The 14,743-nt window shown below is 44.5% G+C and overlaps 1 protein-coding gene across 2 annotated transcripts in view; it reads left to right on the forward strand.

The window, feature by feature from the left end:
• The first annotated feature begins 1,444 nt into the window (after positions 1-1,444).
• Positions 1,445-14,743, forward strand: part of EDC4 (enhancer of mRNA decapping 4) — a 40,934-nt gene continuing 27,635 nt past the window's right edge. Inside the window, exons 1-10 of one of the 2 annotated variants that reach the window (XM_072872077.1) lie at positions 1,445-1,604; positions 5,703-5,859; positions 6,963-7,074; positions 8,203-8,305; positions 9,879-10,068; positions 11,124-11,271; positions 11,806-11,910; positions 12,831-12,940; positions 13,522-13,605; positions 14,151-14,246. In XM_072872077.1, coding sequence (XP_072728178.1) covers positions 1,526-1,604; positions 5,703-5,859; positions 6,963-7,074; positions 8,203-8,305; positions 9,879-10,068; positions 11,124-11,271; positions 11,806-11,910; positions 12,831-12,940; positions 13,522-13,605; positions 14,151-14,246 — 1,184 coding nt within the window. In that variant the 5' untranslated portion in view covers positions 1,445-1,525. The remainder of the gene's footprint in view (positions 1,605-5,702; positions 5,860-6,962; positions 7,075-8,202; positions 8,306-9,878; positions 10,069-11,123; positions 11,272-11,805; positions 11,911-12,830; positions 12,941-13,521; positions 13,606-14,150; positions 14,247-14,743) is intronic. The other variant, XM_072872078.1, reaches the window with a different exon arrangement.

Here is a 14,743-nt window from a genome sequence, read left to right on the forward strand (position 1 = left end):
GAAGGGATTTATTAAAATAATCTTTCCACCATATGAGATGGCACAGGAGCAGAATCACATTTACTTTACCTTCAGACCTCACTAAGCCATTAGGCCCCAGTTTTCAAGGGATTAGCACGCCTTGCGGAGCTCCCTTTCAAAGTATATGAACTTGGCATTTCCCTTTTTGAGACATGTCAGGAAAGCCTGGGATGGGGTATGCTCAAGCTGGTCAGTTCTCAAACCTGGCTGCTTTGGCATGTGAATTAGAATAGAGCTTTATTGGAAGCTAATGTTAGGGCCCTCCTGTTCGGTATTGCAGCCTTTTCTTATATTCCCTGTTTCAAATGTGGGACTGTTCTGTCACTGCTTCTATGCTATGAAAGTTGCGCTCAAAATGAATCATTTGAAGAGACTAGCTCTTTCAGTAGAAAGAGGCATTTTGTGTGGTCACTGCTAAGCAAGGATCCTGATACCGTAGCTCCAGATCTAAATGAAGCCTGGCAGAGGAGTGAGGATCTAAGAATAGGTCTGGCTTATGAACCTTGCCCTGCAGAAGGATCTAGTCCATGAGGTTGGGGTAGTCCTTTGAATAGCAAGCTCAATAAGCCGAGAGAGCGCTTGCTTAAAAGTTCGGTTCAAGGAATGATACATGTGGCAGGTGTTAGCTCAAAAACTATCTAAAATGATATTATTTTAGGCTGTTAAAAGTGCAAGGCAGTTATCCTCCAAAATGGGTCATGTAGATCTTTCTGGGCCTTTTTCCTGCCTTTCTCCACAGTGATTCACTCCTGGCTCCTTACCTGGAGGAGACAAACACCAGTTGTTTCTATATCAGTACTGCTTATATTTTTGGTCACTTTTTGGTCACATCCGCAGGTCACTTTTGAGGCCCAATATGTGCAAACAGATTTGCTGTCTCCTGTTTTTCATACTCGTGTTTACTGCAAGTGATAGACTGAGCCCCAGTAGTCACCTCCCAAGTCAGGAGGCCTGTGTGGAGAGATGGTGAAAGCTGCCCATGGTCGAAGGGAAGGACCAGCAGCTGTATGGGATTATTTTTCTCCCCTAAACAACCTGACTTAATCCTTTATGAGTGAGACTTTAGGTATCTCATGGTATTGCACGTAGCGGGTAACGCCCGAGGGGGCCAGGGCCGGTGCAGGCCCTTGAGGTCTGTGGCAACCGGCTCCCCCTCAGCGCCCGGGCTGGCGGCAGTGGGCCGTCCGGCTGCCCCGGCGGGGCTAGCGAAGTCCCGGCCCCGCGGGGAGAAGGATAGGGGCTGGTGGGGGAGCTCCCGGGCCGCGCCCCCGGCGCACATCCCGCCGGGGGAGGGGGGCGGGGCCGACGCCGTCAAACCTGGCCCTGCCGGCCGCCCCGCCCAGGGCCGGGCTGGCTCCGCCCCCGCCGCGCCCGGAACCCTCCATCCCGGCGGCGGTTTCCGCCCGGCGCACTAGGCCCGGACCGGAGGCGGAAGCGTGGGCGGCGGGCCCGGGGCAGCGCGGTGGCGGTTGTGCGGGCGGCGGCGGGAAGCGGGCTGGGCCCCATGGCCTCTTCCTCCAGCATCGACATCGAGGACGCGACCCAGCACCTGCGGGACATCCTCAAGCTGGACCGGCCGGGAGGTGAGGGGCTGGGAGCGCGGGAATACGCCGCCGGCGGGCCTGGGCGGGGCCGCCGCACACGGCCGGCGGCCGCGCTGCCCTGTCCCGGGCCGGGGCTGCAGGACTCTCCTCAGCCGGTGCCCCGCGGCTCAGCCGTCTGTTAGGCGGCCGCGCTCCGGGGCTGGGCCCGTTTCCCTCAGCGCGCCGGTGGCATCACCCTCCGCCGGCGCCATTCCCGCCCGGGGCGAGCGGGGGTCCTGGTCGGCCCTGCCTGTCTCCCCGAAGAGCCCGGGAGCCAGCGGGGAGGTGTGTACCAGCCGGGAAAAGAGAGGAGTCAGCGACCCACTTGAGAACCCTCGCTTATAGGAGAGGATTTTTGTTGCTGAGCAGAGTGGGAGCAGTTCGGACCCAGAGCTCTCTGCTGCTGTGGGTCTCTGGGCTCTTTTTATCTGAGAAGTATTGCTGCTGAGAACTGAACGGCACTGACCTCGACTCAAATCTTCCTCCTTTGTTAAGAATATTTCAGGTTTTTCCCAGGTGTCTCGTTGGGCTCAGTGGAAGGGGCTATCAGGCCTCTCCGAGATCAGTACTGTCCTCAAACCTGATGAGATAATGGTCTGAAAGAGGCTGACACCATGAATATTTTGAAAAAACTCTTAGCCTTTGGGTAGAGGACAGAATTTATGCCTGTGTTGTGCTCCTGTTGAGGAAAAGGTGGAATAACGTAGCTTTTAAGCATCCTGGAATCAGTACCAATGTGCTACCTCCAACTGCCACGTGTGCTTGGCCAAAAGGATGAGGGGTTTGATGCAGGATTGTTGTGGGAGGCATGTAGTGGCGCATGGGGTGACAGAGCAAACCTACAGGAAGCTGGCTTTGTTAGTTTTACTACCCATAGAAAAACTTCTCATTACTTGAAGTAGTTTCTCTTCTTTCTGGAGCACTTGGGTGCTCTCCGATTATAATTCTTTTAAGAAAATACATTTTTTCTTCACAGTGCAGCACTCTGTACTTGAAAGACTGAAAGGAGAACTCAATGCAGGGATGGGGAACACTTGTTTCAAAAGCAATTTCTGAATTGAAAGTATGTGTCATGGTTGGGAAATGGTTGGAATTGTTTCTGTTCTCTCAAAGTGACTTGACTTTCCCCTGAAGCAGCTTCTTTTGCTGGTTGAAGCAAAGGGGTTATTTACTGAGTATGGCTTATTTATTTTCAGTTTTCTTCTTTCCTCTTCATTCTCTTTATACCTTCCCTGTCAACTCTAGGGCACAAGAAGGCAGTTGAGAGGAAAAGGAGCAGATGGACAGTAAGTCAAGCAGTAAGGAACCCGTGGTTGTTGTCAGCAGAAATCACTGCCTGGGTAATAGCAAATAGACTTAAAGAACTGGACATAATAAAGTGAAGAGCAAGAGTACATGTCTGTTAACTTAAAGCCTCTGAAAATCCTGTTAGGACGTCAGAGGAAAGGGAAACTGGGGGATCCTTCAAGGCTTTTTAAAGAGAATAGAAGCAACCTCATTAATTGCATGTGTAGGGCTAGTCTTGTCTGGCATAAAGTTGCTGTGGTCAAGGTTCTTTCTAGTTCTAGTTTCTTTTATAACCTAGGTTTCACTTACAGATTTTCATATCCAGCAGAGACTAGTGTAGCTGCTTTCCAAGGCTATTACCACTAAGAGAGGTTTGTTGTACTACGTGCACGTAGCTATGAGCAGCAGTTCTAGGTGCTGTCCAGGCAGATGACAAGAAACAGTCACTGCTCTAGAGAGTTTACAACTGTCATAATACTCTTTTTAGTTCTGCTGGTTTCAGTGATTGTGAAAATGTGATCTACCACCAAAATCTCTCTTGACAGTTTTCTCCTAGTTTCAGCAAATGTCATCCATTGCTTCAGAAGCCCTTGCCCTTTTTTGATGCCGTGCTCTCAGCAAAGGGGAGCTGCATGATCAAACCACGGACCTCCCAGCTGGGGCACTTAGGCTGTCAATGCCAGTGTGCTATGAAGGAGAGTCCCTGCTGGGGTTATGGGCAGGATCCTTCAATCCATGCTGAAATCTCTGCTGATAACCAGGTGTTATGTGGGCTCACCCTACTCATCTGACATTTATCGGGGAAGTGTTCTGTTCAGTACAAAGTAGCATCCCCTGGTGCAGGTGATGGTGGGAGCAGAAAGAGTTCAGTATCTCAGCTGTGATTGCTCCTGCTTTCCTGCTCTTTGAAAAGGTAATGAATACGACCACACTTCTTTCCCTTTGAAGGTCTAGATCTACTAGTCTAAGTTAACATTTTTTTTTTCTTCATGTAGCTGCTAAACACTGAGCCTCTTCCCTTCTTTTTTGCCTTCAGGACTGTGTGCAGGCAGCACCTGTGCTTGTCTGGCTCCCACCAAGACAGTAATGGGCTAAGCCCATTCCTGAACTTCAGTGTACTGTTGTTGTGCCTGTCAGCCTCTGGGGAGTGTTGCCTCCTTCCCTTTCCCATGGAGTGAATGTTGCTGTCCTGCTGTCCATAAAAGAGCAGAGATACTTACGTGAGGCATTCCTGTTGCTGCAAATAGAGCAAAGAATGTATCATCTTTCTCTGGCAGGCTGAATGCTTTTTCTGTAGTGAATGTTTCCATGCTTTTGGTCACAAAGGATAAATTGCAGTCGATGGAAGTTGCTGCAACTGGACAAGCACCCATCATATGCTACAGGAATAAGGGGCACATCTTAATGTTGCAACAGCAAGTACACCACAAATGTGTTAGGTGGTTACAGGATCCCATTCCCTGGCCTGAAATTTCCTTGTGCTGTGTGAGTGCCGCTGCTGTTTTCTTCATGCAGTGCAGGTAAACTGAGGCGAGCACCCAAATGGTCTCTGCATTGGGATACCGTGTCGCTGCACAGGCTTTTTGTGTCCATAGCGTAGTTGCTGATTTAATAACTCTGTTCATAAACAGGCAAGTTTTAAATATTCTTCTGTCAAATGAATAATAGTCACAGTTATTTCTGTAGGCAGCAGCACTCATCCTGGTATGTTAAAGCCTGTTTGGTAACTGAAAGCTTGCCTTGCTTTCAAAGGACATGCCTCTTGCCCACAGTTACATTTAGGTTACGTGTGCCAGTAACAGTGGAGCTTCTGGTCCTTGAAGCAGCCATTTTGCAAAAGCTCAGCAGCAGTTGTTACCTGGCAACAGTATACGAAATTGCAGTTTTCAAAACCAGTGAAAATTTCAAGCAAGGATTTTGCTGAGACAGGAGGTTTTGACTTCAGTGTATTGATGTGTAAGTGCAGATGGACTGGGCTTCCTCTCTAATGGGGATTGTCAACGATTTACCTTGCTAGTGAAACAGAAGAGTCTCTTCACCTCCTGTTACATCTGTCCCCTTCTTAAAGCCTTCAGAAGGCATGGAGGCCACCAGGCAACTTGTGCTAGGCCAAATATATCATGTCAGGGCACATGCACTCTTCAAAGCACAGCTGAAACTCTGAACAAATGGTTGCTTTATGCAAAACTTGAGTGCTGTAAACTTCTATGTGACTAGTCGACCAAGGGAAAAATATGGGAATCCTGTAGGCACAGCTGCACAGTTTCATAGCTCAGTTACTCGAACACCTGGACTTTGAGGTTAGGTCTCAGTCAGAAGCCAGTTTTGGAAAGTAACAAATGTATTACTTCCAGCCAACCCCAAATGTTGCAGCTAACCACTGTATTGCTGGACTTCAGGGATCTCTCTGCAGGCACGAGGGTTAGAAATGACCCTTCAAGAACCCTTTGGTCTGGCCCTTGATTCAGTAAATCTGAATTACCAGCTTAGTCTTTCTGATCCAAGACTATTGGTTCCTTGAACCTGTAAGTTCCTTGTACCTGTTCTTTGGTGTTTTTCTGGTATGCTGGGATTGCTTGTGTAAGAAAAGAGGTACAACTTCACTCATTTCTGTGGAGTTAAGTTTCTTACATGGGAGGTCTCTTACACTTTTTTCTTTTTTTTGGAGAAGAATACTTTTCCCAACCAATTCAGTGTATTCTACCTGATAGACGAGTAGACCTGACAAAAAACATATGGCGGTAGTGTATTTCACACAGTGCTATTTCTTTTGAATGGATGTTGTGCACAGTTGGTCATGCTTTTCCCTAGGTTCAGTGAATGAGAACCAGAGACCATCAAATTCGTATAATGGAGACCTGAATGGACTATTGGTGCCTGATCCCATCGTGGCTGGAGATGGACCTTCTTTGGCTAAGCCAGTGCATCGCAGCATTTCTCTGGGAGCCCTTCAGGAGAAGCAAGTCATGTAAGCTTTGTCAAAAAAAGGCTGAGAGTGAATAGAAAATGGTTAAAAATTAGTTCTGGTGAGCCTGGACAAGCATGCTGGGAATCTGACAGTGAGTTTTACATTGAGTTCAGGTGGCAGTTGTGAGTCCATGCTACTGCTCAGAGCTTTTGTAGCTTTTGTGATGCTGATGCATGGAGCCTGCCATCCCTGCTGCTCAGGAACTGAAGAATATCAGCAGAACTGTTTAGGGAGAAGAGGAGCAGGACATTGCAAATCAGGATGGAGGTAAATTAGCAGGGCTCTGGGTGGAACTTAGCGTTCTCATGTAGCTCTCCAGCTGGACTCTTTTCAGGGACCCAAGTTACCTGAGTGGTAACTTATACCAGTTTGTAGTACAGTAGACCTTGCCCTTGTTGAAGTATTTCTCTCCACATAACTTAAAACAGGACAAATGATCCTGAGCTAGATTCTACCTAACTCTTTGCTGAGTTGGGCATATACATCGGTGTGTTTTGGACAGTACATGTGCTTTTACTACTTATATGCAAGAGAATATGTGCATATAGAATACTTTGGGTTTGTCATGAGAGTAATAATACAAATCCACAGCTACAAATCCACATCAGTGTAATTAGTGTAATGCTTGGCTTCATGTGCTGACTCTTAACATCAGAGCTCATGTAAATAGCTTTTGTTTGGTTCTCTGGTCATAGTTTTGAGAGAGGGTGCTGTGAGAACCATGAGCAGTGTGCACTGCTGTTGATGAGGTTCAACTGGTTGACTTTGGTCTCTTTGCACCTTCCAGTGTTGGGTAGTAGTCAAGGCAACTTTAACCAAGTGTAGTTCTGTGCTCAAGTCAAATAGACTAATGGACTGTGAGAAGGGACTGGAGGTTTTTAAGCTGAACAAACCAGGTGTCTGGCGCTGTCAAACCTGTGACACATGGGGAAGGGAGACTCTTAACTGAAAGTAGTTTCTGTTTTCAGTTGTTCAGTTCAAACCTCCTAGATGCACAGATACTCCTGCATTGCTGTTAAAATTATGAATAGTAAATATCTGACCTCTGTTCTTTTCCTGTGAGTCCTGTCTGATTTTTTTTTTCCCTTTGTTTTTCTTAAAAGCTGCCTTTCTGGTGATGACAGCTCCACTTGTGTAGTGATATCAGCAAAAGATGTGGAGATAGTGGCCAGCAGTGATTCCAGCATCACCAGTAAGGCCAGAGGGAGTAACAAGGTAAGGAGCAAGAGGAAGCATAGTTTGTCTTTTTTTTTAGTCACATCAGCTCCTGCTTGAATATTTTAAACAGAAATTACTATCATCTTTCCTGTGTTATAGGAGCTTGTAATTAGGTAGAAGTTTGTCGAAGAGCTTAACAAGGGGATCAAAATTTCGAGCGGTATCTTGTAGTTGACTGTTACTGTTATTCCAGAGTCTGGCCAAGTTATCGTCTAATTTTCAGGAATAAGTCCATGATCTAAGCTGTAGGTTCCTGGGAAGGTGTCATTCCTTCATGAACAAGCTTTTCCTGCTGATTGTTTCTTCACTGGAAGGTCTTCATTATGAAGGGAGGGTTGCTCTTGGTAGCTTGCTAGCCTCAGTCCTGCTGAGGGCTCCACCCAGCAGATCAGAGCTGCAAAAGAGCCAATATGCTGAGATTAGAACTAGTGCTGTAGCAGAGTACTAAGACATGCTGAGAACAAATGCTAATAATTAGGAGAGAGAACTCTGGTCTTGATCCTCTTGGCACTTTTTCATATTATATAATTTTGTTCCTTGATGTGCAGTGAATTAAGGGACCACAGAGATGGTAAATGAATACTGTACTATGTTATCATTGTTTTTCATAGATAATACTGAAGATAAAAATGAAAGGGAGGATCACTGCCATAATTTCCATAGTATTTCTTAAGCATTGTCTCTGCAAGAAAAGAATTATAAAATAAGACCAGAATTCTTAGTTTCTTGGAAAGCAGTATTAAAAATAAAAAACAAGTGCCCATGCAGCAAATGTGTTTCAAAAAACTTTCCAAGAACTGGGAATCCAGACACAGTGCTAATAAAGAGGTAAAGGCTGCTTTGCTGTAGTTGCAGGGTAGAGTGTTTTTCTGCAGTGTGACAAATTCAGTGAGTTGCATTCCTTCTTGCAATGGAAGGAAATACTCATCAGCCTCCAGAACTTTGAATGTTCAGGGCTCTGCTGCCTGGTATTCAATGTGCAATTCTTCTTACCAACTACTGCTTCTAATAGTTTCCTATTAGGCATTACAGATCTTCCCTGGAGGAAATAATATATTTGGCAGGTTTGTTCCAGGAAAAAGTTAATTCCAGACACTTGTCATATTTTATTTTCTTTCTCTTGAGCAGGTGAAAATACAGCCTGTTGCTAGATATGACTGGGAGCAGAAATACTATTATGGCAATCTGATAGCTGTATCAAACTCTTACCTGGCTTATGCTATTAGAGGTGAGATACCTTCTTGTCTTGGATGTGATTTGTATTCTTTTCCTCTGTGTATGTCTAAAAGAGGCAAAGCTTGCATCAGAAAAGGTAACTGGCAATAATTGAAACACTTCTTGGAATACCAAGATCAGAGTGCTGTTGTAGCAGGAGTATAAGTGAAGCTGGAGCTACAGGGGAGGGAAGAGTTGGTGGTATAGGAGAGTTTCCACTGAGAAGGAGAGCTTTTCTGAAGTTAGAAATAAAAGAAAGAGAAGGACTCAGTGGGGATGGAGGAGAAGTTGAAGGATTACATTGGTTTCACTGGACAGTAAGCTGATGTTCAGATTACTCCTCTAATTAAATATTTCTGCAGTAAACAAGCTTCTCTGTAGCTAAGCACAGAAACAGCCCCGTGGTAATTTGAGCAGATAAATGTTTGCAATGGATTTGCTTGCGTAAATTTAGAGCTGAGTTTAAGGCTAAATTTAGAGGAGCCAAAGAGCAATGCAGATGCAGTGTATTTTGCAGTAGGAAGGGAGAGAAAAGCAGAACAACACAGAGAAAGATTGTTTTGCAACATACATGAAACAAATGAATGCTTAGTCATCTGCAATTTCTCTTTCTGCTCTCATATAAGCACACAGTGTTTGGGGCTCCATCGGCTCTTCCCTTTCTTCTTAATTCTAACACCTTTTAGTTTGGCCTTTTATGAAATCTACTACTCCGCTTCTATGGTTTTTCCTAACTGAGGTTATTCTAGAGCAGCTTTAGGGCGTCTCATCCTTTTTTAAAGTATTAAAGCTTGGGTGCAGTAACACTATGGAAAGCTGAATGGTCTGCTAGGGCTGGCTTGGGCATCAAGGAGTGAAAACAATAGGGTCTCCATAAGACTGCCTGCATTATGGTGATGTTTGTCTGAAATGGGGAGGCTCGAAACTTTGCTTGGTATGTGCATGCTCTAAAGTATGTTCTTTTCAGTCATGCAAACCAAAAAGCACTACTTTTTGCCATGTGAGTGTTTATGCTTTTTACATTCCCCTTACAGAAGATATATTTGAGCTACCTGCCTCAGTGACTCCTTTTCTCCACTTACTGAAAATGAAATTGCAATTAAAATTAACTTTCACTGTCACTGGAGGTCAGTCTTGGAGGTTTGGTAGTTTTGTCATGAGCTCGGCATAAAGATTTAGGCCTTACATTTAATGAAGGCATCTTTCATGAGAATAATCCTGGGAATCATGAGAAGTCAACTTCTGTTGACTTTTTAAGTAGAGCAACTTAGAATTTGAGGTGCTCAAGAAATTGTAGAAGATATGGGGAATTAAGCGGCCCCTTACAAGATAGGCAAACTCCTTGATGCTGCTGTTGCAGTCTTCTGCACCAAAGCTGAAAAGCGCAATGAATATTCGTGCATGTATCCTGGGTCTTGAAAGGGCTTGTTAACATGGTACCTATTGGTATGGGTTTTCAGTGTGTTGCCAGTGACAGCTGATGGCAGGATGTGTGCTGGAAATGACAAGCCGATGGCTAGAAACAAAGGCAGTCCTGTGGGGAAACTGCACAGATAAATGATGACTTCTCCCTCTCTCTTCTGCAGCTGCCAGTAATGGCTCTGCTATGGTGCGGGTGTTGAGCGTCAGCACTGCTGAGCGGACCTTGCTGAAAGGATTCACAGGCGGTGTGGCAGACCTGGCTTTTGCTCATCTCAACTCCAACCAGCTGGCATGCCTGGATGAGGCTGGCAACCTTTTTGTCTGGCGCCTGGCCATGGATAAAGAAAAAATCCAGTATCTTGTCAAAATATGCCTCATAATGGTCTTTGTGTAATGGTGAGATGTGAATGCAGCCTCAAAACTGCAACTTATTTCGTAGCCTTTTCAGAATAGCAGCTTGCAGTCGATAGTTCTGCCCCTTCCAGAGTATCAAATCAATCAACCTGTGCCTGTATTCAGCACAATCATTATGTGAAATTGCATGCAACTTGAAATTGTAGGAGTGACACCTCAATGCTCCTTCTGGTCCAGGCAAAAGTAGTCAGTGAGAAGTATCAGTCTGTACTAGTTGGCCTTACGCATGGACAGTGTCACCTCGACCATGTAACAAAGCTTTTTACTCACGTTTGTCTGGCTCTACCTCTTTTCCTCAGTTACTTTTCCGGGGAAGAGGATGTAATACTTCCCCCCCCTGCTCACTATCTTCCTTCCAAACATGTCATCCCTCTTCTTTTGGCGGTCCTGAAATTTATTTTCAGTGTTTGATTCATTGCCCTAAATCTGTTCCTTTTAATTGCTAGGAATGACTGCTCAGTGCTTTTCGGAAGCACGTCAGTCTGTGGGATATGTCATCTTAGGTTGTGGCTTCTTAATTTTAATTGTATACCATCATTTCAAAAGCAACTGGAGCAAAGGTGGTTGTAGTTGTTTAAGATCTGATTTGTATGGGTGGACCAGAGCACTCAACCTGGGGCAGTGTGGTAGCTTTCTGTGGTAGTGTGATGATGCTAGCTGAAATCAATTAATCTGTCCATTAGCAGTCAGGTGGATTGCACATTCAGATGAGTGTGTGTACTCCTGTTGTGCTTATCCTGTCCCTGTCTGCAGCCTGCAAGAGAGAATTATGAGACTCTGTGAGCTTTTGTGAGCTTAACCTCTTCTGCCAGTGAAGAAATGCTAGCTTGCAACCTTTCTTAGCAGAATCCTTTTATCTGATTTCTTTTTGAATCTCAATGATCAAAAAAATCTTGAGGTTTAGTAGTATTTACTGGAGGACCAAGCTTGAATAGGTTATTGCTGAGTGTCAGTAGCACTGCCGGAATGTTATGTTTCTTAACCATGGTGATCAGAGAGGAGATCTTGGTTAACATCAAGAGACCTGACAATACCCCATTGAACACCTCTCGAAGAATCATCTGGTGCCCTTTCATCCCAGATGATAATGAGGAGAGTGGTGAAGAGGGAAGTCAGACATTGGCATTGTTGCACGAGGACAGGGTAAGGAAACCTTGCTTTTGAAACGTTGTCCCTTATTAGAGGGAGAGAATCTAATGAAGGAAAGAACCAATATGGTTAGAGATGTAAAGGCTCCTGTCTAGTCTGTGCTGGGGATCCTCCCATAATATGAAATGTGGGATTCCTCTCTTCCGAGGAGAGGTCATGCTGATCTTTCCTCAGAGCTCAAGAGGAAGGAAAATGATGACTTCTGCTCACCATCAAAATACAGGACCACTAGAAACAATGTGGAGGGCCGGAGGCATCATTCATCTGCTCAGGCTGAGCCAGTTCCCAAGGGAGGGGGATTGGTGAGCCACAACTACAGCTGCCAAGAGGAGTTCCCTGTACTTGGGTCTAGCTGGGTGTCAGGAAAGCATCTAATGGCCAAATTGGGTGGAAATGGGAAGGTTTATCTCACATACTTGCCATTGGGCTGGTATGTCAGGTTATAAGATAAGGATATAAGAAATTCTTTACTGGATCAGACCAGTAGTTGTAGAAATAAACCTGTGTGCCCACGTGTTTGTTTTCCAGGCAGAGGTGTGGGATTTGGACATTATCCGAACGAACAACAGCTCCTGGCCGGTGGAAGTGCCTAGCATCAAAGAAGGCTTCATTGTAGTGAAAGGCCACAGCACGGTATAAAGCTATTTTGCTTTCTTAACTGCCATCACAGGTGATCACTACAGATCACTTAGGTTTTCTTTGGGTTATAGTGTCTCAGGAGCTGCAGTTCTTAGGACAGTTGGCTGTAAAAAAAAAATCCAGTCTCTTACCCATTCACACTATCACCCACAACCTACTGGATATGTACACACACTATTGGTAAGTAACCTTTGTTTAAAGAGCCAAGGTGAATGTGTAGTCATTTGCTTTTGAAAATGGCTCTTGAAAAAACTCATCTGTATTTCCAAGGGCCTGTTTGACAACCTGGGCTGTATTTCAACTATTTTGTTATATCTCCTGGTAAATGGAACACTTAACGCTGCAGTGGTTTACTGCTGGATGAGGAGGGGAAAATTAAGCCAGAGGTCATATTTATTCTTCTGTGATTTCCCTAATGAGTATAGTTATATCTGTGAGTACAGTGGACCAGGACTGCAGCTGAGTATCCAGTAGGTGGTATTTTGAATGCAAAAGAAACAACGGGAAAGAGTCCAATTTCACTTCTTGAACAGGATGATGACAAAGTAATAGTATTGCTTAGATGAAACAATTACAGTGGTGAAACAATAATGACTGAAAAGCCAGAAGATCCCAAAACAAAATGAGCTCCGTTCATAACATGAGTAACAGTAGGAACATTAGCAGCACAATCCATTGTACTTAAATTTGCTGTCTGGAAAAGGTGATTGTTAATTATTATTACAAAAAAAAAAGTTCTGTCAGTTCTTCTGTGAAGGGTTAAGTTGCCTGGTGACATGTCTGTTAGAAATCACTCTGACCTCATGTAGTATCAGACTGTTAGTCAAATTCCTGTTTGAAGAGAGTACTCTTTCTTCATGAAGAGCTATAAAATCACTTTTCTGTGTCTTTCCCCCCCCCCCCTCTCTGTTTAGTGCCTGAGTGAGGGAGCACTTTCTCCAGATGGAACTGTGTTGGCCACAGCCAGCCATGATGGTTTTGTCAAGTTCTGGCAGATCTATATTGAGGGGCAAGATGAGCCAAGGTAACTGGAGAATTAGAAAATGAAGGGTTGTGGAACAGAGCAGCATTTTCTCTGAGAATTTCATGGTTACAGAATCGCCTGCGATGGTCGTTCTCAGGACATTATAAAGATATAGGGTGAATGTTTGTAAAGTAATTTGTTGCAGAAGAGTTGTATCACTGAATATCATGTATACTCAAGGTTTGGTGAACTTAGGAAAAAAGCAAACAGCTGTGTCTGTAAGCAGCAGTTCTGTGCTTTGCACAGGCTGTAGTCAAACTCTTTTGCACTGTCCCTGAAAATGCAGAACGCTTCTCTGAGCTGTTCTTCTCAATCTTAACTTTTTATGTATTGTGCCCTTGTTAAGACACCAAACCAAATACGAACACATTATTTCTTTTTTTTTTTTGTCACAATCTATGGCTGCATGGGCTGGGATCTCTTTGTTTTATATAAGCCTGTAAACGGCTACAAGCTGATAACACTTGGTGGCTGCTGACTTAGTGCTGTCTTTGGACAAGGGGTAATGTGTTCAGCACCTGCCTTATATATTCCTTATTTACTACTCCCTGCACACTCAATCTTTTCTGATTCTTTCTTAGGTGTCTTCATGAGTGGAAACCCCATGATGGTAGGCCTCTTTCCTGCCTGCTCTTCTGTGACAACCATAAGAAACAAGACCCAGAGTAGGTCTCCAATCCTGTACTTGGATTATCAAAGTTTAGTAGTGTCTTCTAACTCTACCTTTGGAGGTTTCCTTGTAACTGCATTGTACTTGTGAAAGATTAGTGTTGTGGCAGGAGCAAGTCCTGTCCTCTTTGTAGTCAGTTTTCTAGTGATGGAGAAATAAAAAAGGCTCTGGAGCACAATACAGAGTGACTTCAGTTCTAGTGTCAATTCCATGAAAGCAATGGAAATTCTAAATTGATAAGTCCTTTCAGGTTTGTGGTATGGTCAGTTTTAACTGGCCTGTTATCCTCCAAATTTTTACTGCAGCTGATTAAAAAGTAACTGTTTTGTTTTGGTTTTAACTTTTATTCTTTCTTCGGTCAGTTGTGGCCTTAAGGTTCTTGAGAGCTATGAGAGCTCAGAAGCAGAGATTTTCTGGGAACTTTAAGATACAGTTGGGCAAAATCAGCTATGGGCAGCTTGTGAGGAACTTTTCTGTGAAACGTCCTTATGGGAAGGACCAGATCTTCTTTAAGATAACTTAATTCTTTTATGCCTGTAGGGTTCCCTTCTGGAGATTTCTCATCACAGGAGCAGATCAGAATAGAGAACTGAAGATGTGGTGCACTGTGTCTTGGACCTGTCTGCAAACGGTCCGGTAGGTGTTGATATGCTGACTCCCCTGAAGGGTTGGATTTACTTTGATGAGCAGTAGTTGGTAACAAAGCTCTCAATTTCCAGGTATACTTTCTTTGCAAAGGTGATCCTTCACCTCCAATGGAGTCTACTCTAGTCCCAGTTAGAGCCTCCTCCTTTGCCAGTCTGACTTATCTGTTGAAATTAGGGCTGTGACAGACTGTCAGGTCAAGCTTTGGCAAGGCAGGGGAGGTTGGTCCTTTTATACAGCCTCCTTGGTGTTACCAAGACCTGTTGTCTTCACTTTGGTCTGTACAGCACAGACATACCTGTAGCATGAGGAGAGGCATTCCAAACTGCACTGCTTGAGAGCTTTCTTTTGTAAAAATACTAGATATTCAATAACCAATCTAGGATCTCTCTGCTATGTTGACAGAACTTAAACAGTTATGCAAGGCTTATTTGCCGATCCATATAGGTCCAGAAGTTCAAATTCCACTTTAGTCACTTTAGTCCATC

Source organism: Ciconia boyciana, chromosome 9, assembly GCF_034638445.1.
Source record: "Ciconia boyciana chromosome 9, ASM3463844v1, whole genome shotgun sequence".
Taxonomy (NCBI): domain Eukaryota; kingdom Metazoa; phylum Chordata; class Aves; order Ciconiiformes; family Ciconiidae; genus Ciconia; species Ciconia boyciana.